This window comes from Argiope bruennichi, chromosome 10 (assembly GCF_947563725.1).
Source record: "Argiope bruennichi chromosome 10, qqArgBrue1.1, whole genome shotgun sequence".
NCBI classification, from domain to species: domain Eukaryota; kingdom Metazoa; phylum Arthropoda; class Arachnida; order Araneae; family Araneidae; genus Argiope; species Argiope bruennichi.
This window is the reverse complement of record NC_079160.1, coordinates 44,258,427-44,283,453: the sequence shown is the minus strand read 5'-3', so window position 1 is coordinate 44,283,453 and position 25,027 is coordinate 44,258,427. Positions and strand designations below refer to the sequence as shown.

The 25,027-nt window shown below is 31.9% G+C and overlaps 1 protein-coding gene across 1 annotated transcript; it reads left to right on the top strand.

Annotated features, from left to right (window-relative positions):
• The first annotated feature begins 1,933 nt into the window (after window positions 1-1,933).
• On the top strand, window positions 1,934-17,475 carry LOC129989448 (pyridoxine/pyridoxamine 5'-phosphate oxidase-like). The gene is made up of 7 exons (XM_056097991.1): window positions 1,934-2,106; window positions 4,718-4,862; window positions 8,483-8,582; window positions 10,105-10,158; window positions 10,291-10,419; window positions 14,293-14,369; window positions 16,960-17,475. The coding sequence occupies exons 1-7, from the start codon at window positions 2,076-2,078 to the stop codon at window positions 17,123-17,125; spliced, it is 702 nt and encodes a 233-aa protein (XP_055953966.1). The 5' UTR covers window positions 1,934-2,075; the 3' UTR covers window positions 17,126-17,475.
• The last annotated feature ends 7,552 nt before the right edge of the window (window positions 17,476-25,027 follow it).

Below are 25,027 nucleotides of genomic sequence, written 5' to 3'. Positions count from 1 at the left end.
TGTAAACTAATGAATATTCTAAATTCAGTTTAGGTATGCATTTGACTTTCAGGGTAAGTATATGGTGAGAGGGATAGAATCACCACCAGATACCTAAGAATATATTTCAATAATCCTTACAAAAGGCATATAGGAAATACAGCATCGTTTTCTATAAAAAGATTTTTTATTTCTGTGAAGGAATAAAAATCTTCACTTCTTCTGTGAAGAAATAGAATCCAGTGTTAGTTGACGGGTTGATTGTAACTTTCCCATTTCTTTGTTTCAGTGTTGCTTTCCGTATTATAAATATAGCATTCGTTTAATATTTAAAAGTCTGTAATGAATAGCTTTTAAGCCTGTTAACAGCTACGCTACACGAGCAGTTGCTTTTGTATCGTGGTCATGTTACCTGGCTGCGAACCATAAGGACCCAGGTTCTATCCTCGCTCATCCCAATCCGCCACATTGGTGATCTCGGACGTGATCCTTGTGGCGCCATCTACCCACAGCAAACCAAAGTCGTCAGACCCACTTGACGCAGCGATCCAAAGCCGTCAAACTCACTTGACGCAGCATCAGCAACCACTCACACACACACGCTCGCCATAACGCTTGGCGGATACTCAAATGGGTACAGGCGCATTAGAATCAACAGCTAATACATCGCCACTCAACAGCCATATCGTTCGTCTCACCTCCGACTCACTGGAGGGAGAGTCTGTAGTGAATAGCTTATAAGCCAGTTAACAGCTACGCTACACGAGAAATTGCTTTTGTATCATGGTCATGTTACTGGGCTGCGAACCATAAGGTCCCAGGTTCTATCCTCGCTCATTGCAAACCGCCACAAGTCCATGTAATATAGAGTTTTGAATTGAATGGAGTACTTCATTGTTCTAAAGGGTGTTCCAAAATAAACACAAGATTTGAATTTGCCACCATTCGTGCAATCAAGTGTTGACAAGCAAATTAAAAAAAAAAAAACATTTGATGGTTTAGGGTTAGTAAAAGTGGAGTGTTAGACGATAGAACAACGCGTTTTCATTGTTGAACAGTATTAAAAAAAATAATGAAAGTCTGGTGGCCACAGTCGAAAATTTGAGAATTGCCCCGCTAGATCGTGTGATTTAACACCGTTTTGATTTCTTTTCATGGGGTTATTTGAAGTCAAAGGTGTATAACAACAAGCCCACAAGCACGGTGCATTGAAGGAGGAAATTCAACGCTGCTTCCACGAAACGCAGTCACATTTATGCAAAATGGTCATTTAAAATTTCGACAAAAGAGTGCGCATGTGCCAGCAAATCCGTGGAGGCCATTTGTCCCAGGTGTTTTTCCATACATAACCCTATCCTGTTGTGGCGGTACTGGGATGCGCGAGATAGAACCTGGGACCTTATGGTTCGCAGTCCAGTAACATGACCACGATACAAAAGCAACTGCTCGGGTAGCGTAGCTGTTAACTGGTTTATAAGCTTTCACAACATTGTGTACTTTACGATTCAATAAAAATAAAACAATTTAAAGAGAAAAAAATTGTTTCTTATTTCTAATCTTGCGTTAATACGTTTTTCTATCGTGTAACGCTCCATTTTTACTAACAATAAACTATCAGCTGTCAAATGGTTTATTAATAGATTACTAACACTTTATTTCACGAACGGTGGCAAATTCAAATCTTGCGTTAATTTTGGAACTCCCTTTATAATTTTATATTGCAAATATAAAATTCTCCAAAATTATAAGTAAAATTTCAGTAAATACTATAAAAGACTTATGCAATAAAAAGAGTGACGTCATCTGAATACGCATTGATTGCGTCATCATATTCACCCGCGTCATTCGTAATCCTATTAAATGATAAGAAAGAAAAACATAAATAAATAAAAATAAAATAAATCATCTGTCAAGCGCAATTAACCTTGAAATCTCCTGAATATAAAAACTCTTTTTATAAATTCTATTCCACAGTTCAGATGTCAAAAGCAGTTAGTAGTCACTTGATTAGCTATTCCAAAAAATCTTATTTTAGCTATACTCTGTTGCATAGGTTAAGCGCGTGGTAAAAAATATCTGATATTTTCTTTGTAAATATGGATAGCGAAAAGAAAATGGATCTAGGAGGTATTTTAATTTCTATTTTATCTCTCCATAATTTGTTAATTGTATAATTTTATGTTTGCTTTTGTTCACTTTCATTTAACTGTTTGTTTCATATTCGTAAAGGTGGAATTCTATTAACGTTTTTCTCTCACTTTCTGATGCGTTGCAGTCGCGAAATATTTCTTGTGTGTTCTCGATGACAATACACTATTTTAATATTGCCAGAGCTTAATTATCGATTTATTTATTAATTTAATAACGATTTGATCCTATAAAATTGATGTTGCATGGCAGTGAATTAAAATAAAAAGAATTTTATAACTCCATAATATTTATAATTTTAAGGGACCGAAATCACCGAGATCTAAAAATTTCAATGAAATCTCTTGTGTATAATTTGGTATTAATTGTATTTTTTAAATTCAATTTTTAATACGCATGTAGTTTATTTTCGCCATCTCATCTAAAATTTGAGCGTTAATTTGCCAAGTCAAAAACTTAAATTTGACATTATACAAAAACTTAATTATTAAATAGAAACATGTTCATATCTAGTAATACTAAAAGTGTGTGTGTGTGTGTGTGTGTGTGTGTGTGTGTGTGTGTGTGTGTGTGTGTGTGTGTGTGTGTGTGTGTGTGTTGACACCGCTCTATAGAACAAACCATTTTATTTATGGTTACCGAATTTGTCGCAGATATTTTGGATGGCTGGAGGATGTGTGCTTCGGAGAGATTATTTTGAAATTAATTAAAAATGAAAATTTCCTTCCATAACTTCTGAAAATTTTATTGGACAAAATGTATTTTTATGCCACTGGATGCAAAGTTTGATACACATATCTATTTTTAATGTCGAGATTACATATAAAATTTTACTTTTCTAGCTTATTGCGTTTTTGGCTTACTTATTAATATATTCTAGATTAGATGAACCAACAGACATCATAACTGTAAACATATTCGATCTAAAATATGATACACAGTTAAATTCTTGGGAATAAAATCATGAAGTCATATACTAAAACTTATCAAAAATTTAGTTCACTGTATTTGAAATTTAATACTCATATACAGAGGAGCAAGAGTCTCTTTGATGAATTATGTCTAAAATATGATAGGAATTTATAAGTTTAACTCAAAAACCAAATTCAAACTTACAACTTTAACAAAAACCAAATTGGAACTTACATTTTTGGATTGTAATTTCATAGATAAGCAGATATAATTTTAAAAAAATGCTTTTTTGCTCTTTTTTTCGGAATGAGGAACAATTTAAAAATGGGAAATTGACAAAGTCTTGACATCACAATGTTTCACTATTTTCAATATATTTTTACAATATTTTCCTTCCCTATGATTAGGTATACACGAAAAAAAAAACACATTTAAAATAAATTGGAATAGATATAGTGCTCATAGAAATCTTAAGAAATCGTAATCAAATTCACTAATGAAATCATTCATTGAAAATCAATTTCTCACCTTCATTCTTCTTATTACATGCTTCTAATTTAACTAAATGCTGTGATCATTTGAAGACTCGCGGCGCATCAGCTACATTATTTATGATAATTCATCTTCAGAAATAACCTGATTGCATCCTTAGAATCCATTTTAATACTACTTTGTTTAAGTATCTCTATTACATTAGAATAACCGTGTGTTAGCTTCAATAATTGCTTCGAGCTAATTTACTTAGCACATTTTAGAAGAACACGCACGGCGCTTCCCTTGATTAATAAGTGTTAGAGAAATCAAAACCACAATAACGCAAAACAAAGCTGTGCGAACAAAATAATAATAATAAAAAAAACGATTTTTTTATTTTTATTTTGTTTTTCTTTGTTACAGTGATATCAACTGGTGCAGACGATAAAAATCGGAACAAATAATTGAAAACGAAAACACGTTAATGAAAAAAAGAGAGATAAAGTGAATGAAAATAGGAAGTTTCCTGCAAACGATATCATCCAAATTTAAATTATGAAATAATTTTCATCATTTTCATTTCTTAATTTGGCTCTTTGTCATACCAACGAAGCAAAATTTCTGCCGCAGATCAACAAAGAAAATCTTTGAGCCCATCAGAAACGTAATTCATTAAAAATTAATGAAAAAAGATATTTTAATCATTCTTGTTTTAAATCAAAGAGAAATGTTCCAAACAATGTTTTCAACAAATCTGAAAAAGGTGACAGAAATTAGAATATCAGATGGAGGAAGGAAGAATCTTAATTTTAATTCTTAAAATATTTTGGAAAAAGGAAATATCTTTTAAAATTTCACAAAATTAAATAAATTTCGCTAAAATACAGAACAAATCTCTATATACAGACAATTATTTGTTCTCTTTTTAACGGAAATTTTTTTATGTCGATAATTATTAAAAAACAACACTACAAACAAATACATGCGAAAAATAATCTAAAACAAATAAAATATTAAAACTTTTTTCAGTTAAATTTTAAAATTCGTGTTTCAAAATTCATTTATTCACCATAATGGCTTGCCTGGATACCACATCCGTACACAAATCGTACACTTTCTACAAACATAGATTCTTATAGTGTTTTGTTTATATTTATTTACTTTTACGGAAATATAAATCTACATCGTTTTCTATTTCCTCAAGCAATGAGAGTGCCGTATGAACCTGACGTTGAAAGAGATTTTTCTGTTAAAAATCCGATCACACTCTTCGACAAATGGTTTAACGATGCTCGAAAGACTGAAGGAATACGTGAGGCCAATGCTATGGCCGTTGCCACCGCTGACAAGTAAGAGTTTTATTTTTCTATACATTGTATTGATTTCAAAACATTTTTATTTTTAACATGAGCGAAGGTAGCCTTGTTGAGATCCTTGCATAAATTGGACCATAATCTTAATTCTAAAATTTACTAGTCACTTGCTAATTTGTCGGAGTTATATTTAATTCAAGTTAAATTTACGAAATTTAATCGAAATTGCATTTATTTCTTAGTAGATGTAACGTCCTCAGATTACATCCATTAGATTCATTTGAAGATTCATTCAAAAATTCATTACATTCTAGACGTTTTATTAGATTACATTTTAGTAGATGCAATCTGCTGAATCTTCTATTAGATTGCATCTTAGTTGATGTAACTTCATATCCATGATTCCATCAAACTATCGAACATTCAAGACATGTTACTTGATTTACCTTCCGTATATTTTGATCATTGTGTACATGCAACTTTCTAATAAAGTCTCAAGACATCTTAGCTTTATTAACCCTTAACTGGGGACGTGCGGTCTGTGAGACCGCTAGCGATGGATTTTCTGTCACCCCTATTCTATTTTTAGCTCAATCGAATGGATTGACCCTGTAGCTTCCAGTTTTATGACCTTGAATACACGTGCACTTTTTCAACGGATTTCAGCAGATGATTTTTAAAATAATTCAGTTATTTTTTCGAGCGCGGTCTCTAAGACCGCATCTCCCTGTTAGTGTCCCAGTGATAAACAAGGCTTAGCGGATGGGGCTAAAACTTGGCCCCCGAAATATCATCCAGTTTACTGATCCTATTATGAAGCAGTGCTCCAGACACTTTTAAATGAAGAATAAAGTGATTTTAGTGATAAGGATAATTGTACAGAAGAGTTTTTCGATGAAAGTTCGCATTCTACTGATTTTGATATGTATGTTCAAACATAATTAATTTTTCTAGTGATAATGTATTTTAAATTTATAAAATATATTAATATACCAAGAGATATATATACAGAATTTATAGGTTCATTTTTATACTAGTTCTTAACATGTATATTTAAAATTTCCTAGAAAACCGTGATATGAATGTCACACAAGCCGATAAAAAAGGGCCAATTTTACCCATTGTCATTTTTTTTATATAATTGTTGAATTTTACATTATATTGTCTTCTATATACCTCCATATACTGTAAAAATAAATATGATTTAAAAAGTAAAAAGTAATATGCTTTTTCAAGAATATTATTTATTGTAACATGTAATTTGAGAAGAAAATGTATGTTCCAACGCATTTGCTTTTTTCAATGATAATATATTTCGGAAAATTTCTAAAACATGTCTATATATCAAGAAAAATATCTGCAAAATATATTGGCAGTTTTTCATACTAATGCATTCCTTAGAAAATTTAATTTGAGTGAAAGGAAATGCGGTCTCGTAGACCGCACCTCCCCAGTTAAGTCCTAAAAATCGTAGATATATGGCCCATCTATTTTTACAATTTCTCGGTATTGAAACTTCACTTTTTATTAATCTTATAAACAACACAAATATTAAACGGATTTCTTTTTCTTAGGCTTCCAAAATTAAATATAAAATCGCCCGATTAAATATTTGACGAAAATAGGTGAAACAAGGAAAACGGTTGAAGCTTCAAGGCCTCTGTTGTCGGAAATTTGGGGGAGGGGAAATATATTTAAAAAATTGCCTACATTCATGAAAAAAATGTCCAAGATTATTATATTGATATCATAAGTTGACAGTTTTAGGAATGGAATAAAATCCATACTTGTGCAATACCTTCAAAATTTATCGCGAAGAAACGACACAATTCAACTTAATTATTTGATTAAAATTTCAAAAAAAAAAAAAAATGGCTTCTAAATGTACATTCCCAGCTTTCAAAATTTATATGTGCTAAATTTGGTAACTTTAGATCAAACAGTCTAGCCTGTTTAGCTCCAACACACATCCATCTATATTAGTAAGAGAGATTTAAACCATTAAGTAACCAACTTTTATTGCATTAGTGAAAACTGTACTTTATGGATTCATTTTTTAGCGAAAACTCTACATAGTATTAAAAATACAAGTGTTTCTATTTAAATATCCTCAAGTAAATATTTTAACGAAAGTCTCATAATGCTTATGCTGTTTAAAAAAAGGGAGAAAATATGCTATTAAATCTTCAAGTAGAAAACTTGATTGCCTGCAATTTACAATAAAAATTTTATTTAAATAGTTCAAAGATAAGATATGGTGATTTTTTTTTATTTTCTTCTGTATGAATTATGTAAAGAAAAAACATTGTAATCTTCAAAAAACATCGAATTCGAGATTTTGATATATTGTTACGAATCCTTGATGCGGCTTCCCAGCATAGTGGGTTCCATAGGAGATCCCAGAGCTTGGCGACAAACTTGGCGATCATTTGGCGACTTTGGCGCCAAAATAGATTATACCCGAAACATCGAGAATTTTCCCGATCCGTGCAGTAGGAACCGAGTTACTCCTCGAACGTTCCTGATTGGTTGAGAAGTTTCTATACCCGCCTCCTGAGACCTATAAAAGGAAGCAGCCGCAGCTGCCGGGCAGTCGTGGACCAGTGGAGTCGAAGAGTAGTCGGGATCGACGGTAAAGAACTGGCCTTCCAGAGGTAAGCGGAGCAGCGACGGAGTGAAGCTAGTACTGAACTAAGCTGCGCGCTACTGTCTGCAGTAGAGACTGTTGTATGCTGCACGTCTCGGCTAAAGATAATCGTGTTTTGTGCTGTATATAGTTGTCGTCTATGTGCTGTCCTGTGTGTCTTCGTGTAAATAAACGTCGTTGTTTTATTTTCTACAACCGCCTTCTGACTGAGCGTTCTCCACACCATATAACTCCCACTATCCAAACGAACCCCGGAAATTTTGTAACAATATTTACACGTTCCAAACTGACGTTGTGTCCAGAAGACACCTTTTTAGAATTCTGTTTACTTATCACTTTGTTGAATTTGATAACTCAAAAAACGCTTTCACCTGAATTAATAAATCTCTGCCCGTAGTTTTAACAATAAATCTGTAAATTTTTCTCAAATTTCTAACTAAATTCATTCCCAATTTATCTATCACTCCGTATGCAAGGAAGCACGTAAAATAAAAATCAAATTCGGTACACAATTCCAACATCGAAATTGTAGATATTTGATCAAAATTTGAACTATATCTTATCAAAGAATTTGTAATCTGTTGGTTTGCACATAATGTAACGTGTTTGCATTTAACTCAAAAAATGTGACGTCTTAGAGCAAAGAAATGTTATATGTGATTATGTTTCTAAAATCATAGTTCTAGGCCAAATTTTGGTGTCATTCGTTAAAAAAGAGCACCCAGTTTTCTTTATTTTACATCGAAGCACAAAAGTCTCATTTTTAGGCCTCTGAAAATAAAAACCTGAGTATTCGTGTCTTTCGAGGACTTGCTCAATGTATGAGAAATATATAAGATAGTTACAAATAGATTGTTCACTCTAATTTTTAAATAGAAATTTGCTAAAATAAAAGTAATAAAGGTTTAAATATCATCGTAAAATAATTCTTATTTAAATATTTTTCTCGGTGTTTTTTCCGCCTCTAAAGAGTATTAATTTGGTATTCTAAAATCTATTTGCTTTTTAGAAATGGAAAACCTTCAGTGAGATACGTACTTTTGAAATCTTATAACAAAGAAGGCTTCGTCTTTTACACTAACTACAACAGTAGGAAAGGACAAGATATCGTAAGTTTCAGTTTTTGTTTTTATTACATTGATTTCCATAAATACTTGAAAATTTATTTTGAACCTTTAAATTACTTTTTCCGTAAGTAATTTTTCCACTGTATATTTGTATTGTAGTTTAGATATGTGCTATAATCAAATTAGTTACTTCAATATAAGATTTTGATATATTCTGTTAGTTACAAAAACAATCTTCCATTCGTGTCCATATATTATTTGACTCACTTTAAAGATCCTAAATTATAATTTTGCCAATAATCATTCTATTCTTTGGCGAAAATTTATTTATCTTCGATTTTTTTTTTTCATATGTAAATAAAGTGCCTAGAAATACTTTGTCACCATGGCCTATTTGGCGAAATTGTTGGCTCTTTCATTGTCTGGTATTTGGTTGTCTTTTGTCTTTTCTTTACCAATAAGCCCTAACCCAAGTCAAGTCAACAGGATATGCATTATAACTATTCTTTTTGATATTATTGAGAAATTTTAATCATTTTTGCTACAAACTAGCCGTCTGAATATGTATGATTTTTTCCATTATTATCCAAAACCTATTAATCCAAAAAGTTTATCATAGCCAGTTCCAGAATTGTAAGAATTTAGTTCAAAGCAAAAATTAAATTGAAATTCGAATCTCCAATTTGAAGAATAATAATACGATAATGTTTTAGGCCTGATTCATATGTTTTCATATTATTTTTATATTTCCTCTTTACTATATAACAACGATAAATTGCATGCAAGAAAAATGTATTCGACAAATTTGTAATGCACGTGTTTATAAACGCAGAAACCAAACAAAGAAAAATATTTCTGCGAAATATATTTAAAAATAGTTTAAACATTTATAAAAATTAATGAAAAAATATACGAAAATAAGAGTTAAAAGAGCTATAACTAAAAGTCTTTTTTTTTTTGGGGGGGGGGAGTTGAGATAATGCAACAAGGTTTTTGCACAATAATATCGTTTCAATTATGAAAAAAAAATTGAAATTTCCATTAAATTTTAATTAATTAAAAACTAACTTAAGAAATCATTTTGTCAGCACTCACTTACCAAATTTGGTAGCTCTAAGTCTATTAGTTTACTTTATAGATTTATTTTTAATGATTTTTGTATATCGCGACTTGAGCTAGTATTAAGCCTATAAATATGGTAATATTTGTGGGGTTCATTATTTTAAAATTTTTCTTGTACAAAAACCTATCTGCATGAAGTATGTAGGAATAGTTCAAACATTATTTTTTCAGTATTGTTTTTTTTTCGAACATCACCCACGAAAAATTACTTTATACTGATTTTTAAATCTTTATTTATTTATATTATTAATTTTTTTTATTCCTACATTTTGTGAAAAATTACTTTATTCTGATTTTTAACTCTTCTTCCATTATTGCATTTTATTATTTATTTCTCTATTTATATAAAAGATATTTTAATGATTTTATCTTTTTATTAGTTCAGAAATGTGCCCTTTTTTTATGTAAAGTTCTTTTTTTTTTTTTTTTTTTTTTTTTTTAGACTGAAAATCCCCAAGTGGCTTTAGTGTTCTATTGGGAACCACTATGTCGCCAGGTAAATAAAATATCTAAATTTTAACAATGTGCTATATGAAAGTTTAAAATAATTTCATCTGAAAATTAACACGCTTTTATAATTTATTTCTTAATAATATTATTTAAATCATAATGAATATATACACGTTAGATTCGAATCGAGGGTGTAGCTGTGAAAATCAGCGAAAAGGAATCCGAGGAGTATTTCCACACTCGAGCAAAGGATGCTCAGCTCGCTGCAGTTGTGAGCAAGCACGGGAATGTCATCGAAAATAAAGAGGTAAGAAAAATATACTATAATTTTGTGCTTTTGTTGCTTTATATAATTCGCAAATTAATGAAGGATAACTAATATAATATGAATTGATTTTCTTTTGCTGATTTTGTCCGCTTTGACAAAGCCCAAACGATAATGATTTTAAAGCTTTAAGATATATTTATTATGCTATATAATTAATTAATGGTAATCGGCATCCAACTTATCTATCGTGAACCCCTCTTATTTGAGCATGCGAAGCCTGTTGCCTATATTTCCTAGATTCCCTATTTTTCGCATTATGCTTAGAACATGATAATCCTAAAATAGTTGACATTCTAATTGACATTTCTTTTTACTTTCTCGTATACATAGTATAGAGAAAGTATAGTAATCGTAAAAAATATTCGAAATCCAAATTTTCCATCTCCACAGTTTAAACCACCCTGAGTTCGAAAAACAAATACTTGGAAAATATTTTTCTATCTGCCTGTGACAAAAATAACTCAAAAAACGCTTTGGGCTAGATAGACGAAATTTAGTAAACGGTCTTTATATCAAATTTGTATTGTGGTGAAAGCTCATAAGCCTGTTGACAACTACGTTACCCCAGCAGTTGCTTTTATATTGTGGTCATGTTACTGAGCTGCGAACCACAAGGTTCCATGTTCTATCCTCACGCATCACAAATCCGCCATTGGTGACCTCGGACGATGAACCTTCAACCTTCGTGCAGCTGTTGTGGCGCCATCTACCCACTGAAAACCAAAGTCGTCAGACTCACTTGACGCAGCAACACAAAAAGGCCACAGTAACACAAAGTCGTCGGACTCATTTGACGCAGAAACAGCAACCACTCACCCATACACGCTTGCCATAAATCTTGGCGCTGCTCAAATGGGTACACGTGCATTAGAATCAACAGATAATACAACAGCCATATCGTTCGACTCACTGGAGGGAGAGTCTGTGGTGAAAGCTTATAAGCCAGTTAACAACTACGCTACCCGAGCAATTGCTTTTGTATTGTGGTCATGTTACTGGGCTGCAAACCACAAGGTTCCAGGTTCTATCCTCGCGCGTCGCAAATCCACCACATTGGTGACCTCGAACTATGAACCTTCAACCTTCGTACAGCTGTTGTGGCACCATCTACCCACAGCAAACCAAAGTCTTCAGACTCACATGACGCAGCAACAGCAACCACTCCCCCGCACACGCTTGCCATAAATCTTGGCACTACTCAAATAGGTACACGTGCATTAGAATCAACAGCTAATACAACAGCCATATCGTTCTTCTCACTTCCGACTTACTGGAGGGAGAGTCTGTTGTGAAAGCTTATAAGCCAGTTAACAACTACGCTACCCGAGCAATTGCTTTTGCATCGTGGTCATGTTACTGTGCTGCGAACCACAAGGTCCCAGGTTCTATCCTCGCACATCACAATTCGACACAGTATATTTCTATCAAATTTTGTGCAAAATCCGTTCAGAGTAAGTCTGTCTGTCCGTCTACAATTTAATACATTAACTGCAAAACGAAGAGATCTAAGTAGATAAAATTCAAAACATAGAATCAACATCTATAATCTAGACACATGTCAAATTTTGAGCAAAATCCAACAAGAGACTGACTGTCTGTTGGCTTGAAACATGAAGAGCCTGTAAATGTACTCATTGATAAGACTCGTTGATTTAAATATTACTTAAATTTGGTGTGGGATTTTTTGACTACATTTGCAGTTCTGCGTCAAATTTTCATTTCAATCGGTTGGAAAAAAAGCATCGAAAACTCGAATTCGATTTTCGAATACTATTAACTGCATGTCAGATATTAATCGCTTGATAACTCGCCAAGGATTACAAGGATCGCCATGATTACATGATTCAGTAAAAAATGCTATACTCACGCCAAAAGTTGATATTTCGTAACTATTGTACTCCAAATTCCATGCAAAATAGAGAATATGTGAGTTTTGGGTTAGAGAAAACAATCTGTTTCCCGCAATATAACCTGCCTATTGATTCTTGCAATTCCAAATTAAATCTAATACATTGAAGAAAACTAAGTATGATGTTCTTAATACAATGAATAAAATTATAAATTTTTATATATTCCAATTCATTTATTGAGTCTAAAATTTTATACTAATGTAATGTGTTGGTTTAAAGAACGCATATCAAATTTCATTTGTCTGTGTCGCTGCATTTCCAAACTATAGCGTTCACATCATGTTCATAAAGATACATATTGATAGACTGACTATTCTTTGGTATGTTGGATCCAAAATTTCATACACATCATCAACTCTAATTATATACATTTCTAAATTTTTATGCTGAATTTCATTCTTCTAACTATTTGCGTTTTTGGACTATCATGGTATGTATGCATGAAGCAACAGACAGACTTAACATAGACATATTTGGTCCAAAATTAAACAGACGCCTACAAAATTGATAAAAATGTCACATACAAAATTTCATGCTCTGTTGTTTGATGCATTTTTGAGATATTGAATTCATAGTTCGATAGACAGACATTGTTCCAGAAATATTTTTCCCCCATTCAGGGAGATCTGCGTCAAATTTCGATTTCGGATTTTTTGATCGCTACAGTACTTTTTCTTTGTATACGTAGTATACGATAAAAAACCAAGAATGTTTATTTTAAATATAAGGTTTCATTTCACTGAATATATATTATTTAATTTAAAAACTAATTTATGATCAAATATGCTGAAAAATGTCCTTTGCATTAAGATCATATTCAGGATTATTTAATTATGCGTGATGATATCACATGCAGCTTTCCGCATATTACTATCTTAAATTATATTGGCTGTATTGAATTTCGAAGTGTAAGCTATGTTTTTTATATATTGTTACGAAATTTCCGGGGTTCTTTTGGATAGTGAAAGTGATATGGTGTGGAGAAAACTCAATCAGCAGGCGGCAGTAGAAAATGAAACAACGACGTTTATTTACACGAAGACACACAGGACAACACAAAGACGACAACTATATACAGCACACAATTATCTTCAGCCGAGACGTGCAGACAACAGCACACAACAGACTCTAATGCAGACCGCAGCGCACAACTTAATTCAGCACTCACTTGACTCCGTCGCTGCACCGCTAATCTCTGGAAGGCCAGTTCTTTCTGTCGATTCCGACTACTCTTCACTCTGTCGCTTCCGACTACTCAATTCACCACTCGAATCACCGTCGGTTCACAACTACGACGACTCCACTGGTCCACGACCACTCTTCTCTCTCGCTTCCGACTACAACTCTCCGATCTGGTTCACGACGACTCTTCTCAATCGCTTCCGACGACGACTCCGCACTGTCGCTTCCGACAACTCTTCGACTACTCCCTGGTTCACCACTGCTGGGTCACGACGGACTGGACGGATCGGGAAAATTCTCGATGTTTCGGGTATAATCTATTTTGGCGCCAAAGTCGCCAAATTCATCGCCAAGCTCTGGGACCTCCCATGGAACCCACTATGCTGGGAAGCCGCATCACAGATTCGTAACAATATATACTTTAAACTCGTTTCTTTTATGCTTTTATTCAAATTGAATCCTTTCATCTTTGTAAAGATCTTCAATCTCGTCGATCGTAATATATTATTTTTAAAAATCCAGAATCATCCATCAGTTGTGATCAGTTAACTGAAACTTGTCTGCTCATAGATTAATAGAATTAAATTATGATTCCATGCGAGTGGTGCCATCTAGTGAAGAATTTCAGAAATAACGATTTGAAAACGTCCTAATATCAGATAATAAATTAAATGTTAAATTTTTTTAAAAAAATCTGTTTTTAAGTATGTTTATGCAAGTGCAAAAACATTTTAAAAATATTTTTATTCATTTTATTCAGATTCTGGTAAAGGAGAAAGAAGAACTGGATCGCAAATATGCAAATGAATCCATTGTTATTCCAAAGCCTGATTATTGGTAAATATCTTTCCCATTTTCTAAATTAAATGAATTAATTCAATGAGATATGAAATTAAAGTATTAATTATTTAATTAAATATTTTATTGATTTGCAAAGTTGCTTAAACAAATGTTCGCAATTGAGAAAAAATTGTTTAAATTTGCCTTAAGTTATGTAAACATTTTGGGAAAATTCCATTAACGAAGGATATGTAACAAGCTCAAAAAAGACATCTATAGACAAAAGACAATATTCAAGTTGCACTCTTTTACACTCCATCATTGCTATTAATAAACATTTTTTAGTTTAATTACAATATTTAAAAAAAATGAATTTAACTGAAAAAGTTACAGTTATCCGTCACGTTTTCTTAATTTTTGACAAATGAAATTGTCTATGAAAATTATATTGCCTACTCAAAATTTTCAAATCCAGATTTTCCATTTATTGTCAGTATTAATAATTGAAACAGACAAATGATGATGAATGTCAACATATTGTCTAAGTAAATAACAATAAAAAAACATCGTAACATTTAACGCATGGTTCAAAATTTTTAATTTTACTTGATTAAATATATTCTTCACTCCAAAATAAGCCGATGAAAAAGTCTTTTCTACACATTCTTCCATTTATTCTAAAAAATGTATTTGTGTATCATAATATTAGCCGCATACCACTGACGAATAATAGTTACGGAAGATTATATTAGTGTGCGATCGTTAACTATTAATGCTGGGTCAAATTCGCGTTTGGTTCTGAATCCGTTAGCCGGGAGCAAGCGAAAAACCGCCAAATAATGTAGAATTCAACCAAATTTCTAGCGCCAAATTCGCTTTTGATCCGGCTAATGGAAAAGTACCAAAAAATTATATACCAAATATTATATGTTTTATCGCGTTTACATACTTGTGAAAGTATTGATCGACAGACTGCCAATCTGTTGATGGATTTGATTTCAATTTTGATACATATCTGCACTTTAAATATTAAATATGAGTTGATTAAAATTTTAATTATCTTTGTGGTGAAAGCTTATAAGCCAGTTAACAGCTACGCTACACGAGCAATTGCTTTTGTATTGTGGTCATGTTACTGGATTGCGAACCACAAGGTCCCAGGTTCTATCCTCGCTCATCACAATTCGCTACACTGGTGAACTCGGACGATGAACTTTCAACCTTCGTACAACTGTTGTGGCGCCATCTACCCATAGCAACAGAAAGTCGTCAGATTCACTTGACGCAGCAACCAAAGCCGTCAGACTCACTTGACGCAACAGCAACCACTCACCCACACACGCTCGCCATAGCGCTTGGCGCTACTCAAATGGGTACAGGCGCATTAGGCACCACAGCCATAACAATCCGCCAGATCTTACACTCAGTTTTTTTTTTTTTTTTTTTTTTTTTTGTTATCATATCTGGGCAACCGGACAGATAAACTCTTTCCTGCGTGAATTTCATTTTTATAGAAATCTACAAATTTGGCTTAAAAACCATCTATCGAATTTCCTCTATCTAGTTCGAAGCGTTTTTAAATTATCGTGCTCGCAGACAGATAGACAAACAGAAATACTGCCAAAAATGTGTTTTTCAGATTTGGAGAGGTTTTGAAAAGTGAAGATCCACCAAAATCTCGCTTTCCAGTTTTTTGATGATAACATTACTTTCTTTATACTTTGTATACAAGAAAATAAAAAAAGTAAAACTGCAATAGCTCTTACTGATACCGACTATAACTATATGTAATGACCGAGGACAATGCAATCATGAAACAATTCTCGCCATTTTAATTTATAGGCTGAATAATTTTTTTATTGTTTCTTCTCAAAGAAAGGAAAAATAACTGAGTTATTAATTAAAAAAATAACAAATAGTTTTTCGACGATTACCATACTTTATTTACATATACTTTGTATACCAGAAAGTAAAAATCAATTTTTCAAATTTAATACAACTGATCAAAAGAGAAATAAATTAGAAGAAATAAACAGTTTTTTTAAATTGATGAACAGTAAACATGTTAATAGTTACATGCAAAAAAAAAACATTTAAAACGCTTCGTTTTTTTTTTCTTTTAATCTTATCATCTTTTATCAGATTTCACAGATTAATTTTTATTCAATGCATAAATAACAAATAGAAGTGTTTTGGTGCTAGGACTGAACTCGTAACCTTATGGTTCGTAGCCGCGTAGCATGATCACTAGACAAAAGTAATCACTCAAGTGCAGAGGCTGTTATCTGGCTTATAAAGCTTCACCACAGTTTTATATTTGTTTATCCTAAAGTTATTTCATTTCTACTATTAAAAAAGATGAATGTGCATGTATCAGCGTGTGTGTTGGCGCTTTATAGAAAAAAATTGCTTGGCCTATAACTATCTTGACACATATACACTTAAAATGGGAGAATGAGAGTTATTTTTTAAAACCTGTAATTAATTTAAAAAATTAAGTGAAATTTTGGCACTTTTTAGCGATAACTTCCGAAAATGTAACAGCACAAATATGATATATGCATCAACTTAAAGTTTAAAAGATGATCTTTTTGATAAAATGTGTTGAATACATTTTTATGATTTTTTTTTTTTTACTTCTATTTAGGGGTGGTTATCGAATTCAGCCTAACACAATTGAATTCTGGTGTGGTCGTAGTGACAGACTTCACGATCGCATTAAATTCAGACGTCCGTCCACCAGTGAAGCTCCTGATGAGAAGTTAATTCATACTGGCGAAGATGGATGGGTTTACGAATATCTCTCGCCATAAATAAAATAATTGGCTCATATCCATTTGGGCGCCAGCAACTTAACTATACGCCAAAAATGTCGCCATAATTTGAAACTTTAAAGTGGAAGATTGTCAGACTTAGCGACAATGGCATTAACAGAAAAGCAATATTTTTTATAGAGTGATATTTGCTGTGGGCATAACAGAAAATACCAAATATTCAAATTAAAAAGTATCGCTATTTCTTCTCTTATTACCATCTCTAATTTCATTTATATTAGAGCTATTGTTTTTAAAATAATGTTTATGTAATCTTACTATATATTGATTTGTTATTATTTTACTACTTGCAATAAATATTTGTTGATAAATTGCAATAAAAATTGGTTAAAAATTAAAATCTATCTTACAATTCTTGAGTTTGCTTAAATTATTCGAATTCTGAAGGGAATATTTTATTATATGCAAGTCGCTATCATATGTTTCATTATATGATAGAAACACAATAAATAAAAAGAAATTTCTTTATGTACGTGCTACGGAAGGGTTTCATTCAATAGCAGGATGGAATTTTGGCGTACTATTATTTAAAGAGATTTTTCAGTGGTTCAATCTTTTAACCTTATATTCCGATAAATGATATTATCATGTGAAAGTAAAGAGCAAGAATTTTAATAACTAATCTAAATATTTTAATAGATATTTAATTATTCCTTATTACTCATTAACTTATTAATTCTTAATATTCCAAACAAAATCCAAAAACATTTTTTGTTCGTGATCCTACAATAATAACAAATCATTTCAAAGCGCAATCAACCAATAAACATTAAAAATTAATGTAGGATCTGTTGCTATTGGCGATAGCAAGGACCGAACTAGCAATGTTCAGAAGGTTGCGTGTTCAAGTCCGGGTCACCAATGCTGCTATTGGCGATAGCGGGGCCCGAACTCGCAATTTAACATGACCACAAGACAAAAGTAATTACTCGTGTCCCGTAGTTGTTATCTGGCTTATAAAGCTTCGCCACAGATCTCTATTAGAATCACTCTTCCTTTTAATCAGCATTGAGTTCAGGATGATGACAGTTATGGTGAAAAAAGTATATAAATATCACAACGTGGCTATATGCAATACGATAAAGGCGCTTATAGCTCCATCTATTCGCAAAATTTTGAATTAGAATTGCTATTTAAAAAAATATAAATGATATAGAGGGAAAATATCTCCATAATATTGAACCTCATTAATTTTACAGCAAAAGGATTTTTATAAATAAATGCTAAGAACTAAATACGCAAAGTTCCCAATAACTTGGTCTAAATTTACAAAGTTGTGACGTCGTTAATAGATTGCGTTCCTCTTATAAAGCATTATTTATGAAATCCTTAATGAGGTACCTTCCGTCCCCGACTCCGAATTTTGCAGATAGATGGCGCTATAAGCGGTCTCGTCGAGCGATGCATAGCCACTTTACCTTAACTAGACACCATTTTAATGACTTTAGCTGTCTCCCTTTTGGAGTTAAGCTCGGGACTTTATATATCCCAGAAACAGCTTAGACTCGTCTGTAAAATAAAAATTAATCCACATAAATGTGTAAGAATTAATTTTATAAAACACAACTAATATTCCCTTTGAACAAGTTGGCTGCCCATATGGCTGGCTTATTGTGTTATAAACATTGCCAATCAGAAATTACTAAATATGTGAACCGTTTCTATTAAACAATTATACCATAGTGTGTTATGATCCTTCTTTCATCCAGATAACATCGTAATTTAAGCTACGTGTTCATGCAAGAGGATTAATCATGCGATGCACGAGCAAACTGTATTAAAAAAAAAATTTTATTTAAAGGAACCATTAAGAAGATGCTTATGCTAGTTAATAAGCGAATTCGCAAATTGTACAGGCTAAGTCTATGGCAAAGGATACCGACGTGCTCCGATTGGCTTAAGCCTTGGCATCTTTTTGACAATGTTTTGCACTCATAATAGTATAGTTTTCGCTTATTTGGCTCAAACCTTGTACCTTTCATTAGTTTTATGGAAGATATGAGTGAATATCAACACAATTTAATTTTTATTAATATAATTGTTTTCTCTAAATATTACTAGTAATACTGCCAATAGTAATTAATAATAATAATAATAATAAATATTACTCATAACACTAGTAATACAAGTAACTAATGTTGTTTATGTACAGAAGTATAAGATGCCATACCGAAATATATTTTTATAAAAATAAATAAAATTTGTGAATTTATCCCCCCCCTATTTTTTACGGCTTACTTGTAATATTAATCTGGAACACACATACAGCAGAAAAGATCAAATCGTGAAACCTAAATTCAGGAAATATAAAAATTGTAATTTATTAAAAATATTTTTGTGTGTGTTTCTTCTTAATATTATTTTGATATAATTAAAAAATTAGCTACGGAATCACATATTCCGTTAAAGCTTACATATTTATATGTTTTGGGCATTAAGTAATCATCTTCCCATATGTAGTTGATGGGAAAGTAACAAACGTTCAGCAACAAGTTTCAATGACTGCATAAATTATTGAATAAAGGTACGAAAATCATAGAAAAATAAGAATTATCTATTTGCTGCATTATATGTTGAGTCATTACTTTCATTTAGTTTTTATACTTCTGTACATAAACAACATTAGTTACTTGTATTACTAGTGTTATGAGTAATATTTATTATTATTATTATTATTAATTACTATTGGCAGTATTACTAGTAATATTTAGAGAAAACAATTATATTAATAAAAATTAAATTGTGTTGATATTCACTCATATCTTCCATAAAACTAATGAAAGGTACAAGGTTTGAGCCAAATAAGCGAAAACTAGACTATTATGAGTGCAAAACATTGCCAAAAAGATGCCAAGGCTTAAACCAATCAGAGCACGTCGGTATCCTTTGCCATAGACTTAGTCTGTACAATTTGCGAACTCGCATATGTAAGTCTCAAAAAACGTACATGCGTATGATAGAGAAATTTTGGCGATATAAAAAAAATACGGTTGGCTCATGCATTGCATGATTAATCCACTTGCACAAGCACGCAGCTTAAACTGCGATGTCATCTTCATGAAAACAGGATCACCACAAGTACTCAAAATTATTTCGTGAATTATTTTTTTAATTTCATAAAAATGGCAACATATATAAAGAAATTATGTGTTTAAATTTCTGCATGATCTCAATTATTTAATCTTTGTTGTCATTACAATTTACAATTGATAGTACTGAGATGTAAAAATATCAGATGAATATATAGTTTCTCAAGTCTGTGATTTTTACTACCAAAGTAACTTTAACTACATTTTTCTTAACTTCTGCTTACACTATTTTGAAATCATGGCAGGTAAGCTGATTTTAAATCTATTTGAAAACATATGCATGAAAATTGGAGAATCAAAACTGAAAACGATTTTAAAATTTTTTATTCGTATATTTCAGTTGAATAATCAAAAAATGTCTGGGTTCAACAACCGAAAGAGCTATAAGTATTGGACTGCAATATACCTTATAATTTATTCAATAATATACTGCCATTTTCAAATATGAAAAACTTTGATGTAATTTTTTCCATCAATACAGAGTTATATATAATATATATAATATTTTAATGTCAATTTATTACCAGAAAATAAAAAATAAGAAATTAAATATCACCTCAACTTAAGATTAATATGCTTTCCCAAAATATGGAATTTTGAAGAGATTTCTTGCCAAATATAGTAATTAAACAATTTTTATTGCAACTTAAACCGTCCATTGTAATCCAAGAAAATGGACATTTTCGCTGTTTGGCGAAATTTTGGTATGATTATTAAGAGACCGGATATTATTCGTAACAAATTAACAATATTTTAGGGTTGAATCCTATTTTAGTGTGTCCCTGAGTTTGTCGCCAATTTGGTAACCCAAACTTGCAAGTGGGCTAATTCTCTTAGAAACCTTAGTACTGATCTGTTCAATATTTTTTCCGCTTACTACAATAATTTTGTAAGAAATGAAAATCACAAATAATCCATTGATAAACATCCAAAAAAGAATTGAATTAAATTGCGTATTATAGTGGAATGCATTATTATTGTTAATAAGTGTTGTTTTTAAATAAATTTACAAGTTAATATTTGATAATATTTATCTTTTATTAATTCTTAAAGAATTAATTTATTAAAATAATCTATTCAAGAAATTTGTCAAAACAATTAATACAAAAAATTTAAAAGCGTCTGCTCGTGTTTTTTGAAATCGTTTGGCTTTGATTCAAATTTTTCATTTTAATATTATCTTGTTATTCTGACGTAATTATTCTTTATTTTTTTTTCGTGGATTTCCCATGCTAATTCGATACGTCTGTGATTGTTGAAAAATTGAAATCTGTTGATTTAATGATCAAAATATTATGATCACAAATACTATCAGGGATATTGTATTGGAGAATACGACGCCTGCATAACGAGATATAAATCTCAACTACAGATCAACATCTATATATTGCAAAATTCCACCATTTTTTTTTTTTTTACAGAAATTTCTAAATTGTTTCCTATCTTAATAAAGAATTAGTTAAATTGAGTAAGTGTATTTATTCCCTAACATTTTTTCTTAAGAACATCCGTCTCTAATAGCCAGAATTACTAGAAAAGAATGCTTCTTTTTTTATGTGTAATTTCTCTTATTCTCGGAATCCTCAATTTCAAGCGAATATATATATATATATATATATTATTATAAATTTCAGCCCGGTCCCTTCTTCAAATATCAAGGCATCGCGTACGCAATTTATCCCACTTCTTTTGTATTATTTAAAAAAACAGAATTTATTAAGTTCAATATGCTGGCGAAAAATTTAGGTTCCCGCTCCCGCTGCTAAAGCAGTCGTAGGATGTATTTTTAAGTCAAAAATGTCTGCCCAATACCTTGTTCATATGCTAAAGGCATCGCATACTCTGATTTTATAGTAGAAGGCACAGAACAGCGCATTTTCTGCAGAATTCTTTTATTTCAGAATTTAAAGGAAATCCAGTAATAGTGATCACAAAGACATGGTTTTAATAAAAAAAAAAAGCAAATAAATATAAAGTTTTGAAATTATTTTTCCATTTTATAACATAATTTTAGCACTGTAATTTATGGTTTCAAATAAATGCCATCAAAAACATAACTTGTAAAAAAACCAAGTCTCGCAACTCAATTCTTCTATCGTAAAACGTTGTGAGATCCATGTAATACCAAGTCGGTCAATTTATTCAGTTCATATTTAAGGGTCCTTCTATCTTAAGTTATTACGTAATTAGCTAACCTAACAACATCTTATAGTGACCATATCAATATTAAAAATCTTTTATGGTTTAAATAAATAGATTGACTTGACCATCGCATGAAAGCACAATGCATCTTTACATTAGATTACATTAACATATTACATTAAATTAGATTGTTTAGTGCGATTGCCAAGTCAATCTATTTATTTAAACCATAAAAGATTTTTAATATTGATATGGTCACTATAAGATGTTGTTAGGTTAGCTAATTACGTAATAACTTAAGATAGAAGGACCCTTAAGTATGAACTGAATAAATTGACCGACTTGGTATTACATGGATCTCACAACGTTTTACGATAGAAGAATTGAGTTGCGAGACTTGGTTTTTTTACAAGTTATGTTTTTGATGGCATCTCATTTCTTTTTGTTGATAGTCCTTTTCTTATTTTTGTATGCAGTCTTCCTCTTTTTCTTTTCCGGTACTAATTCTTGAGCTTCAGCTACAGTTTTTCTCAAAGCCCACTCCCTGACTCTATGGGTTTTTCTCGTAAGCTTTGATGTTACAATTTTTGACAAGTCTGGACGGTAAATGCTTCTTAGTCTGTTGTATTCACAAATTGAATATTCTTGCGCTTTAATACTTCCAAAGTCAACATTTATTAGATGTAAGTGGTCCAGACTTGTAACTCTCGAAAGTGCCACGTAAGGTTGACTGGATGTGAATACTGCAGAACCGATATCCATCAGTGCATTATTTAGACTTAGGCCCTGACTTTTGTGCATTATTACAGCATAGGCTATACATATGGGAAACTGTTCGCGATGAACATAAGCTCTATTAATAATTCCAAATTTAGTTTTGACCGGACTAAGCTCGTAAACATGTTCTTTTTTAAATGCAATGTATATTTTCTTAATTATTTTTGTATTTTCAGGATCAACCTTTACTCTTTGCATGATACCGATAGAACCATTAATTAAACCAGGACTCACGTCAATATTTCGCCTTAACATGACTTTTGCTCCTATTTTTATAATTATGTTCTCTTCCAGGCCTGCAGTCATAGAAGCATAGTCTTCATATTTTTTTTATGCATTCACGAGCTTTTTTTGTTAGGTATCTAGTGCAATCTATGTAAGTTTTATTTCGGGATGTGGAAGAGATTTAAGCATTGCAGTATTTAATTGTTGACACAGATTTTTTGTAGGTAATGAGCAAACGGCATCATCAGGAAGTTTCGATAGGTGTTCAATTATTTCAATTAATCTGTTTTCATTTTAATTGGATTTGAGAGTTATTAATCTAGTCGAGAGTAAGTCGAGGTCTTTTTGTGTAGTCACACCTAATCTTATTCTATTCAGCATTTGAACAAAGTAAGAATCATTGAGCTGTCGCACGTTAATTGTCAGTTCATCGTATATGAACAGTTCAATCCACAGATTCGGTATACTGAGGGAACCTAACAATTTGTTAGTTTCAGCAGTTGATAGTTTTTCAAAAGATGACTTTCCTCTTACCGTCGGAAGCTGTAAGTGAACTCCGAAAACTACAAGAAGTTTTTTTTCCAAACCACCCATTCTGATCGTCGCTTGTGTCGAATATTTCAGATAAGCGTAAATGAATATATGTTAAAGTATCATTGGATATCATCGACACTTCGTCTATGATAAACAACACTACTTCTTTCAAATCTGATCTCAGAACTTGGAGCACTTCATCAGAAAGTGACTTGTACTTCGGTGTTTGCTTGTGTTCTACAGGCAGCTGCAACAGTCTATGTATAGTCAATCCATTCACATTGAATGCAGCTATTCCTGTTGGAGCACTAACTGCCACTTTTTTGTTTAAATACGTCTTACCCAAACTTTCATAGTTTTTATTAAAAAGCCTTTTCCAGTTCCACTCACAAGACAGCGTAAAACGTCAGCGTTATTATCAGTTGTGTCCATTTTATTTGTGATCATATCGAAGACTCTTTTTTAATTGACATTAAGTTTTGCGATCATACTTTGAAGATCAATTTGCTCTTCTTCTACCAGATTGATTCTCTGAAAGTCACCCATTGCGTTTGCAGCTTCCACAGCTTCAAATTAAATTATTTCAAATTTGATATTGTTACAAACCTGTAATTTTGCTTCCCAGAACAAATAGTGTCATCATAAGAAAGACCATTTTACAGTAATCTGTATTGGATGCTGTCAGATGCCGAGCCAGTAATCCCAGAGCTTGGTGACAAAATTGGCGACCATTTGGCGATTTGGCGGCGAATTTGCCGACAAAATGGATAATGCTCGAAACTTCGAGAAATTTATCGATCCGTCCATTATTTCACGCATATTTTAGTTTTTCCTTGATTTGTACACTAAACACTAATTGTATTCTAAATTTGAAGCTTCTATGTCTGCTAGAAGTGCCTTAGAGTTTTGATGATCGGTCAGTCAGTCAATCAGTCAGTGAATCAGTCAGTCAGTGACAAAATTCACAAACTTTGACTAGTTATAATTCTTAAACTACTGGTTCAAATTTAATGAAATTTGAAATATACCGTGTTTATATAATGCCTGCTTTGTTACTTAAATTCAGGCTTCTAGTTTTATCCACAACGAAGTTATAGGGGTTCGAAAATGGGCT